This window comes from Meles meles, chromosome 6 (genome assembly GCF_922984935.1).
Source record: "Meles meles chromosome 6, mMelMel3.1 paternal haplotype, whole genome shotgun sequence".
Classification (NCBI taxonomy): Eukaryota; Metazoa; Chordata; class Mammalia; order Carnivora; family Mustelidae; genus Meles; species Meles meles.
Window position 1 is genome coordinate 148,498,797 of NC_060071.1, and position 19,186 is coordinate 148,517,982.

At 44.7% G+C, this 19,186-nt stretch overlaps 1 protein-coding gene across 3 annotated transcripts in view; it reads left to right on the top strand.

Moving 5' to 3' along the window:
- The first annotated feature begins 7 nt into the window (after positions 1-7).
- TECPR2 (tectonin beta-propeller repeat containing 2) overlaps positions 8-19,186 on the top strand; it is a 96,428-nt gene continuing 77,249 nt past the window's right edge. For 2 of the 3 annotated variants that reach the window (XM_046008760.1, XM_046008762.1), the window contains exons 1-2: positions 8-148; positions 12,472-12,762. In XM_046008760.1, coding sequence (XP_045864716.1) covers positions 12,544-12,762 — 219 coding nt within the window. In that variant the 5' untranslated portion in view covers positions 8-148; positions 12,472-12,543. The remainder of the gene's footprint in view (positions 149-12,471; positions 12,763-19,186) is intronic. The other variant, XM_046008759.1, reaches the window with a different exon arrangement.

Below are 19,186 nucleotides of genomic sequence, written 5' to 3' on the forward strand. Positions count from 1 at the left end.
TTCACTGCGCGGTGCCTGCCCCGTTGCCCGGGGAACGGGCTCCCGGCAGCCCCTGCGGCCCGGAGTCGGTCCCCGCCTCCTCCGGCCGGGCCGGGCCAGCGAGTCCTGAGGGGCCGGGCCAGCGAGTCCTGAGGGGCCGCCGTGGGAGGTGAGTCCGGCGTCGCCGCTGTTGGCCCCGCTGCCCCCGCGGTCCGCCCGCGCCCCTTCCTCCGTCTCCCCGCCGCCGCTCACGCCTCCCCCAGGCCGCGCTTCCCTGGCCTCGGCGCCTCAGGGTCGCACGGCCCGTCTCGCCCCCGTTCCCAGCCTCTGCGTCGCCCGCGCCGGGTGGCCGAGCCCGAATGCCACAGCACTGGAGGCGCCCGGCAAAAGCCAGCGGTCCGCGGAGGGCGGCGGCGGTCGTCCACGCGTCGTCGGCCCCGCTGGCCCGCCGACGCCATCCCCGGGCCCTCGCTCCTCCCACTCGGCGCCTTCCCTCGCGTCTGCCGCACCCTGGTCCCTCATCCCTCGGCCGTCATCCCTCATCCCTCCGCTCTCGTCCCCCAGCCCCGTCCCCCGTCCCCCTGCCTGCCGGCCCGCGGCTCCCACCGCCGGCGTCTCATGACTGACTTTAAGTTCAATCCCCCGACCCTGCCAGTCCGGTTCCCTCCGCCGCGCACCGCCGCTGCCGGCACAGACCTTGGCACGTACCCAGTAGGTGCTCAGGAGGTGGTCGTTAAATGGGTAAACGAAGGACCCCTCGTCAGTGCTGCGTTAGGGCCTGGGAGGCAGAATAGGTGCTGAGGCTTCAAGAATAGGGTACCCTGGAGTCAGACCCGCATTTGGGTCACAGCACTTGCCCCTTCCTAGCTGGGAAGCGGTACCACCTCGCTGCGCTGCTGTTTCATCGTCGGTAGAAGGAGATGATAACGGTTTCTACCCCTGTGTTGGTGGAGAATCAAATGGGTCAGTGACTGTAAAGCGCTGAGGAGCACAGCGCCTGGCACCTGATACAGTTCAGTAAGACGCAGCCCCCACTGCCCTACTTGCACTTCTCTTCCCTGCTCTTTGTTCTTCCTCCTTTCTTTCTTTCTTTTTATTTATTTATTTATCTAACAGAGAGAGCGAGAGAGATCACAAGCAGGCAGAGAGGCAGGCAGGGGGTGGGGGAAGCAGGCTCCCCGTTGAGCAGAGAGCCGGATGTGGGGCTCGATCCCAGGACCCTGAGATCATGATCTGAGCCGAAGGCAGAGGCTTTAACCCACTGAGCCACCCAGGCGCCCCTCGTCCTCACTTTCTTGCTGAGACTCAGGAATCTTACTGTGTTCTGTCCCTTCTGTTCCATCTGTTGGCAGAATGTGGGGGTTCCAGCCTGGGCCCACGCTTGCTTTATCTGCTGGGGTGATGAGTTGCACTTGGGGTTGCCTTCCTTCTGGTAAACCCAGTATGAGCAGAATCTGGGAGTAAAGCTCCTCTATTTTGTGTAGTCACCATTGTCTCCTGGGCTCCTAAGCTTTTCGCACTCTTCCACACCCAGCAAAGTGCACCTTGATACGCTTCTGACCTTGTGGGGTTTTGATAGCCCAGTTTACATCCCATGTTTGTTCATCCACCACGTATTGCTTGGGGTCCGTTACATGCCAGCAACGTACCAGGTGCTAGGGATGCTGTGGTCTCAGTCCCTGCCCTCAGGGAGCTTTCTAACCTGAGAACCAGCCTGCGCAGGTACAGGGGTTGCTTTACCTCAGTTTTCAGGACTGGCTTTGAGACTGCAATGGGGAAGATGGGATAAGGATAGTCTTCCTGAAGGGATGACCCGTATGTAGCTTTCTTAGGTTTCAGTTATTTTGTAGCGATCGTGTGTTTTTCAGTAGAATATCGGCCTCCACTGGATTTGTTTTCCAGTCCTCTCCTAGAAAGGTAACACTTCCGAGTCTGAGGAAGTAAATTTTATAGTAGCTTCTGTAGTTTGGACAGGATGGCTACTGGAACTGGGGGGGGGGGGGGGAAGGAAGGTAACAGCATCAGGAAGAGCAGTTGATTGAACTTGGAAACATGGAGGAGCGATCAGGTAACAGTTCTACGTATAATGAAAACAAGCTTTGGTTCAAGCATGGAGAGATTTCTAGATATGGCAAAGCACAAGGAGCTTGGTAGAGTTGGGAGGGAGTAGTTAACAGTTCCACGAACTGCTGAGGTAGAAGTGAGCAATTGTTCAAAGTGTGTGTTCAGTTGAAACGAGGGTATTATTTGGGCCTGGGCTTAAGAGACCAGGGAACTTTTGCAAAATGGTGGCTGCAACTAAGGTAGCGTGGTCTTGTATTTTGGGTTGTCAACCTTGGGGAATCCTGGCATAGTGTTTTGAGAGCTCAACTGAACAAACAGTAGTTGAGGGCTGATTATACCAGACACTGGTGGTCTTTGGAAGCACCGCAGAGGATACAGACAAGAAGGCCATGGGTGAAGACTACGAAGAGTCCATTAGAGAAGCTGGAAATCAAACGATGGGCTGCTGTTTGATAATGAGGGGCAGAATGTTCTCCGAGAGCCGAGAAAGACCAACTAAGCGTCAGAAGCAGTCTGCGAAGGTCTCCTAGGGGAGAACTAGTTCTTACAGTGTGTGTGTTGGAGGGGGCGGGAAGGGGGGGGGCTTTGCAAAGACCTACAGGTCATGGCATGTTCAGGGACTGTGGCAGGAAGCCCTTTGCAGCTGCAGTGTGGAGTGTGTGGAAGGAAGAGTGGCCTGGCATCAAGTTGGACACAGACCATTCGTTTTTCTAAAGCTTTGTTTATTTGAGAAGAGAAATAGTGCAGGGGAGGGGCAGAGGAGAGAGTCGCAAGTAGACGCCACACTGAGCCCAGACCCCAACGTGGGGCTCGATCTCACCACCTCGAGATCATGACCTGAGCCACAATTAAGAGTCAGATACTTAACTGACCACCAACCACCCAGGTACCATTTTTTAAAAAATGTTCTCCTCCCATGCTTTCGTCTGCCTAGCCAGTGACAGACCATGGCAGCGGGGAAGTAACAACATTTAATCTGGAAGGTAAATGACTGCTTCAGTCTTATTACACTCAGCCATGAAACTTTAACACTTGGAAGAATGATAGATGTTTTGGTCAGACTTTAAGAATAGACTGTACAACAGGGACACTATTGTGTTCTAACTTTTCTAATTTTTTTTAAAATTTATTTGACAGAGATCAGAAGTAGGCGGAGAGGCAGGCAGAGAGAGAGGAGGAAGCAAGGCTCCCCGCTGAGCAGAGAGCCCGACGCGGGACTCAATCCCAGGACCCTGAGATCATGACCCGAGCCAAAGGCAGAGGCCTAATCCACTAAGCCACCCAGGTGCCCCAGGGACACTATTGTCTTCCTCGAGACTTGGGAGACAGTCCTGAGTTGTACAGTGCTCAGGAAACTCATGGTTCCTGTAGTACTAAGTGAACGATTTAGACTATGTATTGATGTCCTTGCTCCAGTTTTGAACAACTGCCCACCGAGGTGGCATTAGGCCGCTGTCAGTCAGCATGAAGGTCCGCTGACCCCCTTGCAGGTGTAGGGGGTTGATGGTAGGTACCCCTGGAGGAGGGAAGCATCCTGTCTGGAAGAAGAATGTTGCAGAGTGGTGTCTTGTCTTTTTAATGGACGTATCTGTGACCCAGGAAGCACTGTTGATTTTAAAGATTGGGTGGGGAATATTCTTTTGCAGTAAGACCTGAAGTTAACATTGTATTATTCATTCAGCAGGTCTTTATTGAGTATCTACTCTGTGCCAAAGATATTGTTAGGTTATTAGGGTTTACATTTGTTGCTTATATTTTCAGGAGTGATGATCATTAACCTGCTTAGCAAATAAAGGGACTAAAGTTTGTGATGAGAGTGTGAAGGATGCACACGTGGTGACATGACAGAGAGGAGGGGCCGAAGCACTGCACGCTGTGCTCAGGGAGGCCCTTCGTGAAGCCAGGTTTGTGAGGGAGAGGAAAGATCGCTGGAGTAGAGGGAATAGAGGCCTGAGTAGGAAGAGAGTGGGTCAGTGCCGCAGGAGCATTTAATTGAGATTGACAACCAGACAGGTTGGGAGGGACAGGTACGTGAGGGACGGAACCAGGAAGGCTGGCCCCGCGGAGCCTTATGTAGGCCACTGAAAGGCATGGGGTTTTTCTGGGAGCACTGGGGAACCCCTGAGGAATTTTGAATCAGATGGTAGTGTGAGACCTACCCATTTATCTTTCGGAGAATTCTTATATTAAAAAAAAAAAGACTTTCTTCAAAGCAGTTTTAGGTTCACAGGAAAGTTGAAGAGAAGGTGCGGATTTCTCATATATCCCTGCACATGCTCGGTCTCCCCCAGTACCAACATCAGAACATTTGTTACAATGGACGAACCTACACTGACACATCATAATCAACCAGAGTCCGTCATTTACTTTTGGGCTAACTTTTGGTGGCGCACATCCCGTGGGTTTGGATGAATGTGTAATGACATGTGTCTGTCATTATGGTATCAGTATTTTCGCTGCCCTAAAAGTCTGTGCTTTTATTTAGTTTATTCATCCCTTCCCCTCCCCGCACAGCCCCTGACAGCCATTGATCTACTGCCTCCAAAGTTCGCCTTCTCCAGAACGCTGCATAGTTGAAATGATACAGCATGTAGCCTTTGCAGACTGGCTTCTTTCACTTAGTGATATGCGTTTAAGGTTCCTCTCTCTCCTTTCATGGCTTATGGCCCATGTCTTTTTAATACTGAGTAATAGTCCATCGTCTGAATATACCATCGTTTATTTATACATTCACCTACTGAAGGATATCTTAGTTGCTTACAAGTTTTAACAATTATGAATAAAGCTGGTATAAATATCTGGGTGAAGGTTTGTATATGAACATAAGTCTGCAATTCTTTTGGATAAATAGCAAGGAATGTAATTGCTGGATGATACAATAAGATTATGTTCAGATTAGTTTGTTGTTTTTTTTTAAGTAGGTTCAGTGCCCAGTATGGGGCTCAAACTCACGACCCCAAGATCAAGAGTTGCATGCTCTACAGACTGTGTCAGCTAGACACCCAGATTGTTTAGTTTTATAAAAAGAGAACAAAACAAAAACATTGTCTTCCAAAGTGACTGTACCATTTCACATACCCACCAGCAACGAATGAAAGTCCCTGTTGCACCACATCCTCACCAGCATTTGATGTTGTCAGTGTTGGGGATTTGGTTGTTCTAATAGGCATGTACCTCATTTTAATCTTCATTTCCCTGATGACATATTGTGTAGAACACCTTTTCACATGCTTATTTGCCATCCATATATCTTCTCTGGTGAGGTGTCTTTTAGGTCTTTGGCCCATTTTTAAATTGGGTTGTTTTTTACTGTTGAGTTGTTTTTTTTTTTTTAAGATTTTTATTTATTTGACAGAGATCAAAAGTAGGCATAGAGGCAGGCATAGAGAGAGAGAGAGGGAAGCAGGCTCCCCGCTGAGCAGAGAGCCTGATGCGGGGCTCGATCCCAGGACCCTGAGATCACGAACTGAGCCGAAGCAGAGGCTTTAACCCTCTGAGCCACCCAGGCGCCCCTTTACTGTTGAGTTTTAAGAGTTCTTTGTATATTGTGGATAGCAGCCCTTTGTCAGATGAGTCTTTTGCCAATATTTTCTCCCAGCCTGGCTTGTCTTCTCATTCCCTTGAGATTGTCTTGTGCAGAGCTTTTAGTTTTAATGAAGTCTAGCTTATCAATTATTTCTTTCATGGATCATGTCTTTGGTATTGCATCTAAAATGTCATCACCAGGGGCACCTGGGTGGCTCAGTGGGTTGAGCCTCTGCCTTCGGCTCAGGTCATGATCTCAGGGTCCTGGGATCGAGTCCCACATCAGGCTCCTTGCTCAGCAGGGAATCTGCCCCCCCGCCGCCTGCTTGTGATTTCTGTCTGTCAAATAAATAAATAAAATCTTTAAAAAAAATAAATAAATGTCATCACCATACTAAAAGTCATCCATGTTTTCTCTTATGTATTTTTTTAAAGATTTCATTTATTTATTTGAGAGAGAGAGTGAGAGAGAGAACAAGCAAGAAAGCACAAACAGGGGGAGCAGCAGAGGGAAAGGGAGAAGCAGGCTCCCTGTTGAGCAGGGAGTCGGACATGGGACTCAATCCCAGGACCCCAGGATCACTACTGAAGTCAGACATTTAACCAACTGAGCCATCCAGACACCCCTCTCCTCTGTTTTCTTGTAGGAGTTTTATAGTTTTGTGCTTTACGTTTAAGCCTGTGATCCATTTTGAGTTAATTTTTGTGAAGGGTATAAGTTCCATGTCTAGAATCTTTTTTTTTTTTTTTGGTATGTGGATGTTGTTTCAGTACCATTTGCTGAAAAGACTGTCTCTACTCCATTTATTGCCTTTGCTGCTTTGTCAAGAATCAGTTAACTATATTTGTGCCAGTCTATTTCTGGGTTCTCTCTTCTGTTCTGTTGGTGTATTTGTTCTTTTGCCAATACCACACTGTCTTGATTAGTATAGCTTTATGGTATGTTTGGCAGTCAGGTAGTATCAGTCTTATAGCTTTGTTCTTCTCCTTCTATTGTGTTGGCTTTTCTGGTTCTTTGCCTCTTTATATAAACTTCAAAATAGTTTTGTTGATATCCACAAAATAATTTGCCTGAGATTTTAATTGGGATTGCATCAGATCTGTAGAGCAAATTGGGAAGAATTCACATCTGGACAATATTGAATCTTCTTGTCCATGAGCATGGGATATCTTTCCATTTATTTAGTTCTCTGATTTTGTTCGTGGGAGTTTTGTAGTTTTCCTCATACTGATCTTATAGATATTATGTTAGATTTATATTTAAGTATTTCCATTTGGGCAGTGCTAATGTAAGTAGAATTGTGTTTTTAATTTCAAATTCCATTTGTCATAACTGGTATATAGGAAAGCAGTTGGCTTTTGTATGTTAAGTTGTATTATAACCTTGATATAATTGCTTATTAGTGTCAGGAGTTTTTTGTTGATTCTTCAAGACTTTCTACATAGATGATCATGTCATCTGCAAACAAAGAGAGTTTTATTTCTTCCTTCCTAAACTGTATACTTTTTATTTCTTTTTCTTGTCTTATTGCATTAGCTGGAACTTCCAGTATAATGTTGAAAAGGAGTGGTGACACGAGGTCTTTCCCTTGTACCTGATCTTCATGGGGAAGCTTTGAGTGTCTTATCATTAAGAATGATGTTAACTATTGCTTTTTGCAGATATTCCTTGTCAGCTTGAGGAAATTCCTCTCTATTCCTAGTTTACAGAAGTTTTTAGGATGAATGGATGTTGGACAGCTGTTTCTTCTCCTTTTTCTCCCTTTTCTTTAAGAGATATAGTTCACATGCCATATAATTTACCCATTTAAAGTGTACAATTCAGTGGTTTTTAGTATATCACAGAAATATGAAACCATCACTACAATCAATTTATTTTAAATATTTTAAAATAATTTTTTATTTTCTAATGAACATATAATGTATTATTAGCCCCAGGAATACAGGTCTGTGAATCGCCAAGTTTATGCACTTCACAGCACTCACCATAGCACATAACTTTCCCAATGTCCATAAAGAACTTTGTCATTACTCTCAAAAGAAACCCCATACCATTTAGCAGTCACCCCCACTCCCATCCCAGGCAGTCACTGATTTACTTTTTGTTTGTATAGTTTTGCTTATTCTGAGCATATCATATAAATGGAATCAATATGTGGTTTTGTGTGTCTGTCTTCTTTCACTTAGCGCCATGTTTCCAAAGTTCATCATGTTGTAGCATGTATCAGAACTTCACTCCTTTTTATTGATTCATATTCCATTGTGTGGATATACTGTTATTTTGATGGACAATTCGTATTTTTAAACATTTTTACTTTTTTTTTAAAGATTTTACTTATTTATTTATTTGACAGAGAAAGATCACAAGTAGGTAGAGAGGAAGGCAGAGAGAGAGGGGGAAGCAGGCTCCCTGCCGAGCAGAGAGCCTGATGTGGGGCTCGATCCCAGGACCCTGAGATCATGACCTGAGCCGAAGGCAGAGGCTTAACCCACTGAGCCACCCAGGTGCCCCTTTACTTTTTTTTTAAAGATTTTATTTATTTGACAGACAGAGATCACAAGTAGGCAGAGAAACAGGCAGAGAGAGAGGGGGAAACAGGCTCCCTGCTGAGCAGAGAGCCCGATGAGGGGCTCTATCCCAGGACCCTGAGACCATGACCTGAGCTGAAGGCAGAGGCTTAACCCACTGAGCCACCCAGGTGCCCCTTTACTTTTTTTTTTAAAGATTTTATTTATTTGACAGACAGAGATCACAAGTAGGCAGAGAAACAGGCAGAGAGAGAGGGGGAAACAGGCTCCCCGCTGAGCAGAGAGCCCGATGAGGGGCTCTATCCCAGGACCCTGAGACCATGACCTGAGCTGAAGGCAGAGGCTTAACCCACTGAGCTACCCAGGTGCCTCTAAACATTTTTATTTTTAATATTATTACCTTCATAATATTTTTGTGTAGACATATGTCTATATGTATTATCGTGTACGTATTGCTGGGTTATGTGGTAACTCTTGTTTAACTGCTAGACTTTTTCATAGTGGCTGCCTTATCATTTTATTTTCTACCGGCAGTGTATGAGGATTTCAGTTTCTTTACATTCTTGCTAATATATATTATGTCTTTTTTTTTTTATTATTATAGCTATCTTAGTGTTTAAAGTGGTAGCTCATTGTCCTTTCGTTTTGCATCTCCCTGATGATTAATGATGGTGAGCATCTTTACTGTGCCTATTGGCCATTTTTGTGTCTTCTTTGGAGAAATGTGTACTCAGATCCTTTGCCCATTTAAGAATTGTTTCTTTATTATTGAGGTTTAAAGAGTTTTTTAATATGTTATGGGTACAAATGCATTATCAGATATGTGATCAACAAATATTTATCCCAGTTCTGTGAGTTGTCTTTTCAGTGTGTTGGTACTGTGTTTTTTTTTTTTTAGGAGCACAGAAGGTTTTAAATTTTGATGAAGTCACAGAGTTCACTCTGACTGCTTTGTAAGAGCACAGGTCCCAGAGGTCAGGTGTGGAAGCAGGAGAGCCGTCATTAGAAGATTGCTATAGAGGTTCAGGTGCAATGTGTGATGGCTTCATCTTGGGTGTGGCCACAGAGATGGTGAGAAAGGAACAGGTGTGACTTAGATTAGGAAACAGAGTGAATGGAATGAGGTGAGGAGTTGTAGGGGTGAAGGAGAGGGTTTTTGAAGCTTTTAGAATTATTATTGATTGTGCCAAAGAGATGATTCCCGGGACTCTGACCTTCTATATTATCCATTAGTACCTACTAAGCCACCACAAATAAACATGCAGTCCAAGTTAGAAGAGCGTGCCTGCTCTGCAGCTGAGCTTCAGGATGAATCCTCTGGCCCTCTTCAAACCAGACCGCAGTCTGAAATCCCCTCTACAGAGATTATGGAGCTGTCAGTGAATAGTATCACATCAAGTGAATTAATTTTTTAAATATAAATGTCATATTTTGACAAAGCTACTTTGTGGAAAATGCCTTTTAAAGGAGGAAAATTTTGCCAGCTGACATTTGTGAACTGCTTAGTATTTTCCACTTGCTTCCTAGGAGGCCTTGCCCGCTAAAGTAGAAAGTAAAACATTTTGGTTGGGAAATTTTTGATTTATGTATACAGTGTGTCCTCTGCAGTTTTTCTGTAGAGTCTTTAAAAATCACGTCCTAGGGGAACATTTAATGACAGGGCAAGTGCTTGTGATAATTATTAAGTGCGTGCCTGCGTGTCTGTAGCCATCTGTATACGTAGCGCATCTCTGTGGGGGGGGTTATGAGTGGCATTTATTTAGTTCCTTGTAATTTTCCATATTCCAATTTTTTGACAGTAAACATTTATGACTGTTATAAAAGAAAATTTCATTTTAAAAACATTATGTAAATTATGCAAACTTACAGTGTGTTTGCATGCACAGACTCATTGAGGTAGCAAAGCCTTTGTTGCTCCTATTCTGCTCTGATACTTGAAGATGGAAAGACGATTGTTGAAATGGGAGCAGTTTCCTCATCTCAGAAGTGGAGGTAACAGTGGTCCTGACCTCCTAGGATATTTTGTGAGGATGTCACGAGTTAGTGTGCTAAGGATCGTTGCTGTGATGTAACCTCAGTAGCTATTACCGTTATTGCTGCTGCTGTTGGTGTTTTGGAGTTAGAGTCCCATGTGCTTGAATGACCTGCCTCCTTTCCCACGGTGTCTGTCAGCAGCTGTTCTCACTTGAGTTTGCCTAAGAGCCATTTCATTTCCATTTGATTTCTGCATCGTGCGAACCTTGCCCACCTTTCTGGAATACTTGCAGAAACCAAAGATCGGTCTTGCTCTTAAAAAGTTCTAAGTTGGGGCGCCTGGGTGGCTCAGTGGGTTAAGCTGCTGCCTTCAGCTCAGGTCATGATCTCAGGGTCCTGGGACCGAGCCCCACATCCGGCTCTCTGCTCCAGGGAGCCTGCTTCTTCCTCTCTCTCTGCCTGCCTCTCTGCCTCCTTGTGATCTCTCTCTCTCTCTGTCAAATAAATAAAATAAAAATCTTTAAAAAAAAAAAGTTCTAAGTTTACAAGCTGTGTTGCTGTATGAGCAGAACCGACATTCTCATGTAGATGCCTGTTGCACTAGGCATTTAAAGCTGTGGGAGCTTGGGCACATTTCTGAACCTCCCAGAGCTTCAGTCTCTGCTACAAAAGGGTGTATTAAGTAAGTTTTCTTAAACGTCACAGAGGGATATGATTCTTATTGTTACCTTTAGGAGGGCTCTCATAAATGACCCTGCTTGCTTCACTGGATTGACTGTTGTGATTATCAAACAGATCAGGAGTCTGAGAATGCTTGGAACACTGGATATGCCATACACATCCAGGGGGTTATTATTCCAGCATTGAATGGGGCCGTAGTGGCGAAAAGATATTTTGCTGGTCTTCCATTCTTGTCACTCATTCCTTCCTTGCAAATTTTCCTTCTTTATACTCAGTCAGCTATTCAGTAAATACTTACTGAGTGCCTCTGTTATACCTGATCCTTTTCTAGGTGGTGGGGGCTATAGGGTGAGTGAAGCAGATGTGGGCCTATTCCTGTGGGCCTTATGGACCAGTGATGGTAGAGGGGGTCAGGCAGAGATGGCCAGTCAACAGCAAAGAAAAAGGATATGTGAGAAGGCAAAGCAGGGAGAGGCGAATAGAGAGTACTCGGTGGTGGTAGGAAGCCCACTTTAGGGGGTGGGCAGGTGGGATCTTGTGGAGAGGGGGACATTTTAGCAGAGACCTACATGCCGAGAAGAAGCAAAATCTGAGTCACATTTGGAGAAAGAGCATTCCAGTAGAAGGAACAGCCAATGCAAGGGCTCCTGGGTGACAGTGAATTGGGTGGGAGTTTCATTATAAGAGAACTTGGAAGTTGGTTGGTCAACTCTATAGGAATAGAAAACCCACAGTTCCAAATCCAGCATCCCAACAAGTTTTTACTAGAGGGGCTTAGTCTCCATGGAACTGAAGGAGTGAAATACGCCTCCGGCTCGAATCAGGGACAAGACACCCATCTATAGCTGCTGCTTGTCTGTCGGAACTGTGACTCTGGGATCGGAAGGGCCCAGGACTTGGAGGGAGAAGACCTAGATTCAGGTCTTGGCTGTGTGGTCTTGGGCAAGTCTTGTGACCCTTGTGTCCTTAGTACCTTTCTCTCAAAGTTGGGGCTGACACCACTGATCTTACAGGTAGGGTAAGGGTTCAACGAGTGATTAAGCACATCATAAATTACAACACGCTATGCGAGGACTGAGTATCCTTATTGAGGGAAGTTTTGAATTTAGAGCACCAAGAGGTATTGGTCTCATGGTGGAACCGTTGTATAACTGAGTCTCTGGGTGTCAAGGAGGCTGCAGACATCCAGCTGGGGGACACATTTCTCTGCTGTCTCAGTAGTGAGTGTGTTTCTCCATCAGGACTGGTTCATTGTTCTCCTGGTACAGTGTCTTTCCTGTTTCTCTTTTCCACGTTCCGTTCCTCTTGGAGGGCTTCATAGTTCAGGATGTTTCCAGTGAAGCCCTTCCACATTGCTCCCTCCCTCTTCTCATCAAGACCACAGATTAGCACCAACCACATGAGGTTTTGTGTGTCTTCACTGTTTCTTTTGCCTGCCTGGCTAGATCATAAACTACTTGAGAATAAGAACTATTTTTAATGTTCCTCCCATTCCTCCACAGTACTTAGCACAATGTGAATTACAGGGCCCATATGTATGGAAGTGCCTGTTGAATTAAAATGCTCAAAAGTGATCCTGATGAAACCAGGTACTTTCTTCATTCCGTTGAACTCCACCTACAATTTTACCCACCCGCAAGTTCCATCCTCCCACTGCTATTCATGACTTCTTTTTGGCATGACTAGAGGTTGAAAGAATTATAACGCCTTGTTCTTCAGCCCCCAGGTTTCCCCAGATGCCAAGTAAACACTCCTTTTCCTGCCTGAAGATCATCTGTGACAACCTTGGCCATGGCATCAGTATCAGAGCCCATTACATTCCGAGAGTTCTGCCCCTTGTACTATCTCCTCAATGCCATTCCCACAAAGGTCCAGAAGGGCTTCCGCTCTATTGTGGTCTACCTCACAGCTCTCGATACCAATGGGGACTACATTGCTGTAGGCAGCAGCATCGGCATGCTCTACCTGTACTGCAGACACTTCAACCAGATGAGAAAGTACAACTTTGAGGTGAGTCTTGCTTTTCTTTACTCCTTAGCATGCAGTCACCATGGCTAACATTTAACATGCGCGTGTGTTCTAGCTCGGGATACTTTACTTCTGATTTGGCCTTAGTGTCTCACCCAAACAACACTTTAAAACCATCTTTAATCGAAGTGGACTATAACTAAAAACATTTTTTTAACCTGCCTCCAAAAATTTAGCATCACTTTGAAAGAGAACATTTTAGTCTTCAACATGTAATAGAAAACTTTGGAAGTAGGTATTTTCTTCTCAAAGTACCTTGATTGACTCAGTTAAATAATCTCTAGTTTTTCTGCTGAAATTACTATAAAAAAGGGATTAGTATCAATATCGGCCAGCTCCTAGAACAGGTGCGTCTTAAATAAGATCACTTCTGTAGAACACTGCCGTTGGGATCTCAACTGATCTCTGGTCTCCATTGGCTGACTTCAGGCATGGTGTGTCCGTGCATTGTAGGTGCTGGTAGGCAATACCTGTTGACGGATCAGCATTGAGTTCACCCACTTAGCCAGTAGCTGGGGTTTATTGAGTATGTGGGTTTGGGAGAAACTCAAAGGTGACCGACTTGTGGTCAGTAGGCTTTTCTGGACTAAGACAAGGCTTTGTGTTTAAGTGAAATGCTTACAAACATTTGTCTTTTAATAAATATTCAACTTATTAAAGTTTTAATTCAAAAAGTTAGTTTTTCTTGGGGTACCTGGCTGGCTTAGTCGGTTAAGTGTCTGGCTCCTGACTTCAGCTCAGGTCATAATCCTAGGGTCATGAGATCAAGCCCCCACATAGGGCTCCATGCCAGTTGTGGGACTGCTTAAGATTCCCTCTCTCCCTCTCCTCCCTCTCCTGCCCCTCCGTCCTACTCGTACATTTGCATGTGCACACATTCTCTCTCCTTTCTTACAAAGTTTTTCTTAAGCCTTTATACTCAATTTGAAATAACAAAAATTGCTGGCATGTGTATAGCACTTACTATATGCCAGGGATTCTTCTAAACCTTTGTATATATTAACTCATTCCATTCTTGTAAAAACTCTGTGAGCCAGATACTATTTCATCATCCTCACTTTACCAGGGTGACAGCTCAAGCATAGAGAATTAAGTAATTTTTTTTTTTTTTTAATTTGACAGACAGAGATCACAAGTAGGCAGAGAGGTGGAAGGGGGGCGGGGAAGCACACTCCCTGCTGAGCAGAGAGCCCGATGCAGGGCTCAGTCCCAGGACCCTGAGATCATGACCTGAGCTGAAGGCAGCGGCTTTAACCCACTGAGCCACCCAGGTGCCCCGAGAATTAAGTAATTTACCCAAGTCAGGCATTCAGTAAGTGGTAGAGTAGTTTTGCTAGCCCCTTAGGTTTTTTTTTTCCTCCCCAAGATTTTATTTATTTATTGGAGTGAGCGAGAGAGAGCACATAAGCAGGGGGAGGGGCAAAGGGAGAAGCAGACTCCCTGCTGAGTGCGGAGTCCAGAGCCTGACGTGGGGCTCACGTCCAAGACCCCAGGATCATGACGTCAGCTGAAGATAGATGCTTAACCGACTGAGCCACCCAGGCATCCCAGCCCCTTAGGTTTTAATTCACTATTAGGTAATCTTTGGCATTAAAGTTCAGTGTTGGAGTGTGTGTGTGTGTGTGTGTGTGTGTGTGTTCCAGAAAGTGTATTTGGATAGAACTGGAATACAGAGCAGGACATGGAGTGGTGTGAGTTAACGCCAAAAAGGCAGACAGGGTCTCCCACATGACACTGTAGGCTGGAGCCTGCTCCTTGGGCAGGGTCAGCTCCAGGACCCTTGTGGGCTTCCACCACATGGAGGGTACTAGGGTCCCTTGCTCAGGTTGCGTTACAACCCAGTTCTCTTGTGTCTCATTGATCACCAGTTTATTGTCTTTTTTTAAAATATAACTATGTAACTATTTTTTAAATTTCAGCCTCCACACTCAAAAAAACTTAAGGAAATTAGTTTAGTGTTCCCTAGAATGAAAATACAATTACACCTAATTGTCTGTTTTATAGTTTTACCTAGAATTAGCATCCTCTTTATCATATGATGAGCCCTGTGAGCTTTGAAGGAAAATGATGTGCTAGATAACCTTTGCAGGGATGACCAGAATTTGAGAGAGTCTAGTACAAATTCTTGGAACCAGCAGACAAGAGGGCACTTGAGGAAAAATCCTATATATATATATATATATATATATATATATGTTTTTTTTTTTTGCTGGTTTTCTGTTCCTGAGGAATCAGAAAAAAATGTACTTTACTGGGGCCAAAATCCATTCTTGAGCAGCCCTGACTATCAAAAGTGTTTTTCAAGCATCCATTTGGTATAGAATACAAACCTAGAATTGTGAAAGATCACAAAAGGAAGTACGAAATAAAAATTATTTTGGAAAGAACACAGAATTTGGAGTTAGATTATTGGGGTGTGAAAAGAAAGCTAAGTATCTGTATATTGAACACACAGGGAAAGCTCTGGAAGAGTACCCCTGAGTAACCATTGATGTGATACTCTCAGTCTGTGTGGGAACTGAGAATGGGATAAGCTAAGGGAGGGAATATGAAGAGGTATCTTTTTGTTTTCTTTAAATACTGTGGAATTATTGGAATTTTTTGTTAATGTTTTCATTTATTGTGTAAACACAGCACAAAGATCTGTTCTGAGCTTTGGCTGTCAGTCATTAGCTACATGATCCTAGAGATGGATTAACTAAGTTGTTGTTCTTGTCATTTTTGTCTTCAGAGCTGGCTGGGTCTTTTTTTTTTTTAGATTTTGTTTGTTTATTTGACAGAGATCATAAGTAGGCAAAGAGGCAGGCAGAGAGAGAAGAGAAGCAGGCTCCCTGCTGAGCAGAGGGCCTGATGCGGGGCTCGATCCCAGGACCCTGGGATCACGACCTGAGCCGAAGGCAGAGGCTTTAACCCACTGAGCCACCCAGGTGCCCCCAGAGATGGCTGGGTCTTAAAATAATGTGGTACCATTGCCATGTTTTTCAGATAAAGAAATGGTAAGATTCCTGCTCTAGGCCACATAGCTGCTTGCCTAACCATTAGGCTCACTTCCTATGAGAGAAGGCAGGGCTTCCACAAAAGTCTGGATTCAGAAAACGATAGAAACCAGAATCAGGGTCTCTGGAATTTCCAAGTAAAAACTAAGAGAGGCATCAACTAGTTTTGTTTAGGGGAAATCTAAGATTTTATGGGAAGGTAAATAAAAATAAGTCAGTTTACCCTATAATAAACCATGGATGGCATGGATGAAAGATCATGTTTTTAACTGAAGTTATGTTTCTGAAGAAGAAAGCAGACCTTATATATGCTAAATATAGCCTGTCCTGTGTTTTCAAGAATAATGCTTTTAGAAACCTTTTTTTCTAACAGTTAGTGGGAGAGGGCAGATGGAGACATAAAAAGTTCTTCTAGCTCGTGCCAGAAGCACTAAGGAAATGTGAGGAGCTAATAGCAAGTACAAAAATGTTCTCAACTTGTTAAATATATGATGTGACATACGTAAGAATGGACCAGGAAGATAACTTGACCTGAGCTTCTCATTTTCTGTTTTGAAAGTAATTGCATAATCTTTCTTCTTAGCATTCAACAAGTTGTGGAAATTTTATGGATTTGCCCTCAGAACCTTTGCGCTAACTACAGCCATGCTAGTTCTCACTTCTGCGTCTTATCCACACTTGCTGCGTCTGTGAATTCATTCCGTTTTTCTCCAGTGCTTACTATGCACTAGCCCCATTTTAGGTCCTGGAGAGGCAATGCAGACTATGGCAGGCAAGGTCCCTGCCTTCAGGGACCTTAGAGTCTAACAATGAGGAGGAGACGTCAACACACAGAGAGACAAGAAGGGAGAAGCCTGGGAGGTGGTGAGGAATGCCAGCAGGAGTGGTTGCAGTTTTAAATAGGACGTTCAGGGTAGGGCTCACTGAGCAGGTGACAGTTGAGCAGAGACCTGAAGACAGTGCGCAGCAGCCGTGCTCATAACATCTGGGGTAAAGTACTCCAGGGGGAAGGAGGGAGTGGCCTGAGCATGGGAAATTGTCTGCAGTGTTTTCCAGTTGGAAAACTCATGCTTTGGAATGGTATGAATGTTTCATTGACTTTTTTTTTTTTTTTTTTAAGATTTTATTTATTTATTTGACAGAGAGAGATCACAAGTAGGCAGAGAGGCAGGCAGAGAGAGAGGAGGAAGCAGGCTCCCTGTGGAGCAGAGAGCCCGATGCGGGGCTCGATCCCAGGACCCTGAGATCATGACCTGAGCCAAAGGCAGCGGCTTAATCCACTGAGCCACCCAGGCGCCCCTGTTTCATTGACTTTTACCTGGTATTTTTTTTTTTCAAGATTTTATTTATTTATTTGACAGACAGAAATTACGAGTAGGCAGAGAGGCAGGCAGAGAGAGAGAGGAGGAAGCAGGCTCCCTGCTGAGCAGAGAGCCCGATGCAGGACTCGATCCCAGGACCCTGGGATCATGACCTGAGCCAAAGGCAGAGGCTTTAACCCACTGAGCCACCCAGGCGCCCCAACCTGGTATATTTTTTAAAGTGATGCAAAAATGAGAGTTTTGGTCTCACCACATCAACCAAAAGTGCATTTGACTCATGGCCCCCCTTGTCATTCCATATGGAACCCATGATGTAAATTCTGGCATGTCCGTGGCATTACAGTATAGGGCTTCATGGGTCTACTTCTCAGGACAGATTGCTTCAGTTGATTGGCTAATGGTAATTTATTAAAATTGTATTCGCCATTGTAATGAGTCAAGAAGAGTGAAGATACTAGTGGAAAAAGAACAAGATGGGAGACGTTGCTCTACCAGGTTAGCAAGACTTACAAACCTTCTGTAATTAAGCCAAATGTGGTTATTAACACAGGAATAGATAAGGAGGTCAGTGGAACAGAATAGAGAAGCCAGAAAATCCACATATACATAACTCATAAGCACTTGAGTTTTTGCAAAGGTGATATTAGAGTTTTTTAGTAAATGGTGTGGGACATTTAGATGTGAGCATTTGGGGAGAAGTGAAACTTGATCCCTACCTCACTTCGTATGCTTCTTAGCACTTTAACTGTATTGTACCATCTCTCAGCTGCTGAGGCTTCTGCTGGCCAATTGTTTCCTTTATAGGTAATCCCCCCCTTCTAGATCCTCTCTAGTGGTAGAGTCCCAGGCCCTAGGGACCTCCTGCAAGTCCAGTGGATGTTCCCTACCCCACTTTGTCCTATGGAGCAAAGGAAATTATTCTAGAAAAGCAATGTTTTTGTTTAACTTGTAGATCATTCGACAGCTACATAATTATTTAAACTTTAAACCATGGTTTTTTGTTAGTAAAAGAGGGATAAATGTGAAATAGTTCTTTGGAATTTAATGAATTCATATCTTATTTGAGTCTTTTTAAATATTTCTAAGCATTTCACATCTATTAAGTATTTGATATGCTAGCGGTTTCAACTGGAGGCTAAACTATGGCATATCCAAAGAAGCTCATAAAGGAAGCCTTGTCAGACTTCACAGTTGCCATGAGCTTACTCACAAGGAGCACTTCCCCTCTGTGCAGTTGTGTCTCGTGTATGTCAAGGGGAAACGGCCTGCCAAGGAGCCCTAGGAGCTTGGCTGGATGCTGTCCTAATGGTGATGTGTTTGTCCAGAAAATCGTTACTGGCATCTTTCATATCAGTCCTTTTTTTTTCCTTAAATTTTTAAACTAGATTTCCATTTGAGGAGATTAAGTCGCTACAGGGCAACAAGAAGTGCTCCCTAGCAACTTGGAAATGGGGAAAATGTTAGCACGAAACACATACTAGCTGAGATCTGAGATGGATAAAGTCTCCTTAAAGAGACAGAGGAGTGGCCCCCAGGCCAGAATGATACTGAATTGTCCCCATATCAAGAGGAAAGAGGAAGGCACCTAGGTGGCTCAGTGGGTTAAGCCTCTGCCTTCGTCTCAGGTCATGATCTCAGGGTCCTGGGATCGAGCCCCACATCAGGCTCTCTGCTCAGCGCAGAGCCTGCTTCCCCCACCACCCTGTCTGCTGGTCATCTCTGTCTCTCTTTGTCAAATAAATAATCTTTTTAAAAATTTTTTAAAAAAGGAAAGAGGAGGGGCGCCTGGGTGGCTCAGTGGGTTAAGCCGCTGCCTTCGGCTCAGGTCATGATCTCAGGGTCCTGGGATCGAGTCCCGCATCAGGCTCTCTGCTCAGCAGCGAGCCTGCTTCCCTCTCTCTCTGCCTGCCTCTGTCTACTTGTGATCTCTCTCTGTCAAATAAATAAATAAAATCTTAAAAAAAAAAAAAAAAGGAAAGAGGATGTGACTGAAGGAAGAGAGTGTATGGTCTGCTGTGCAACGTGGGAAAAATCAGGCTGAGCTACCTATACGGTAGGGCGGCGGGGGGTCCCTTTGAGAGCTGTGGT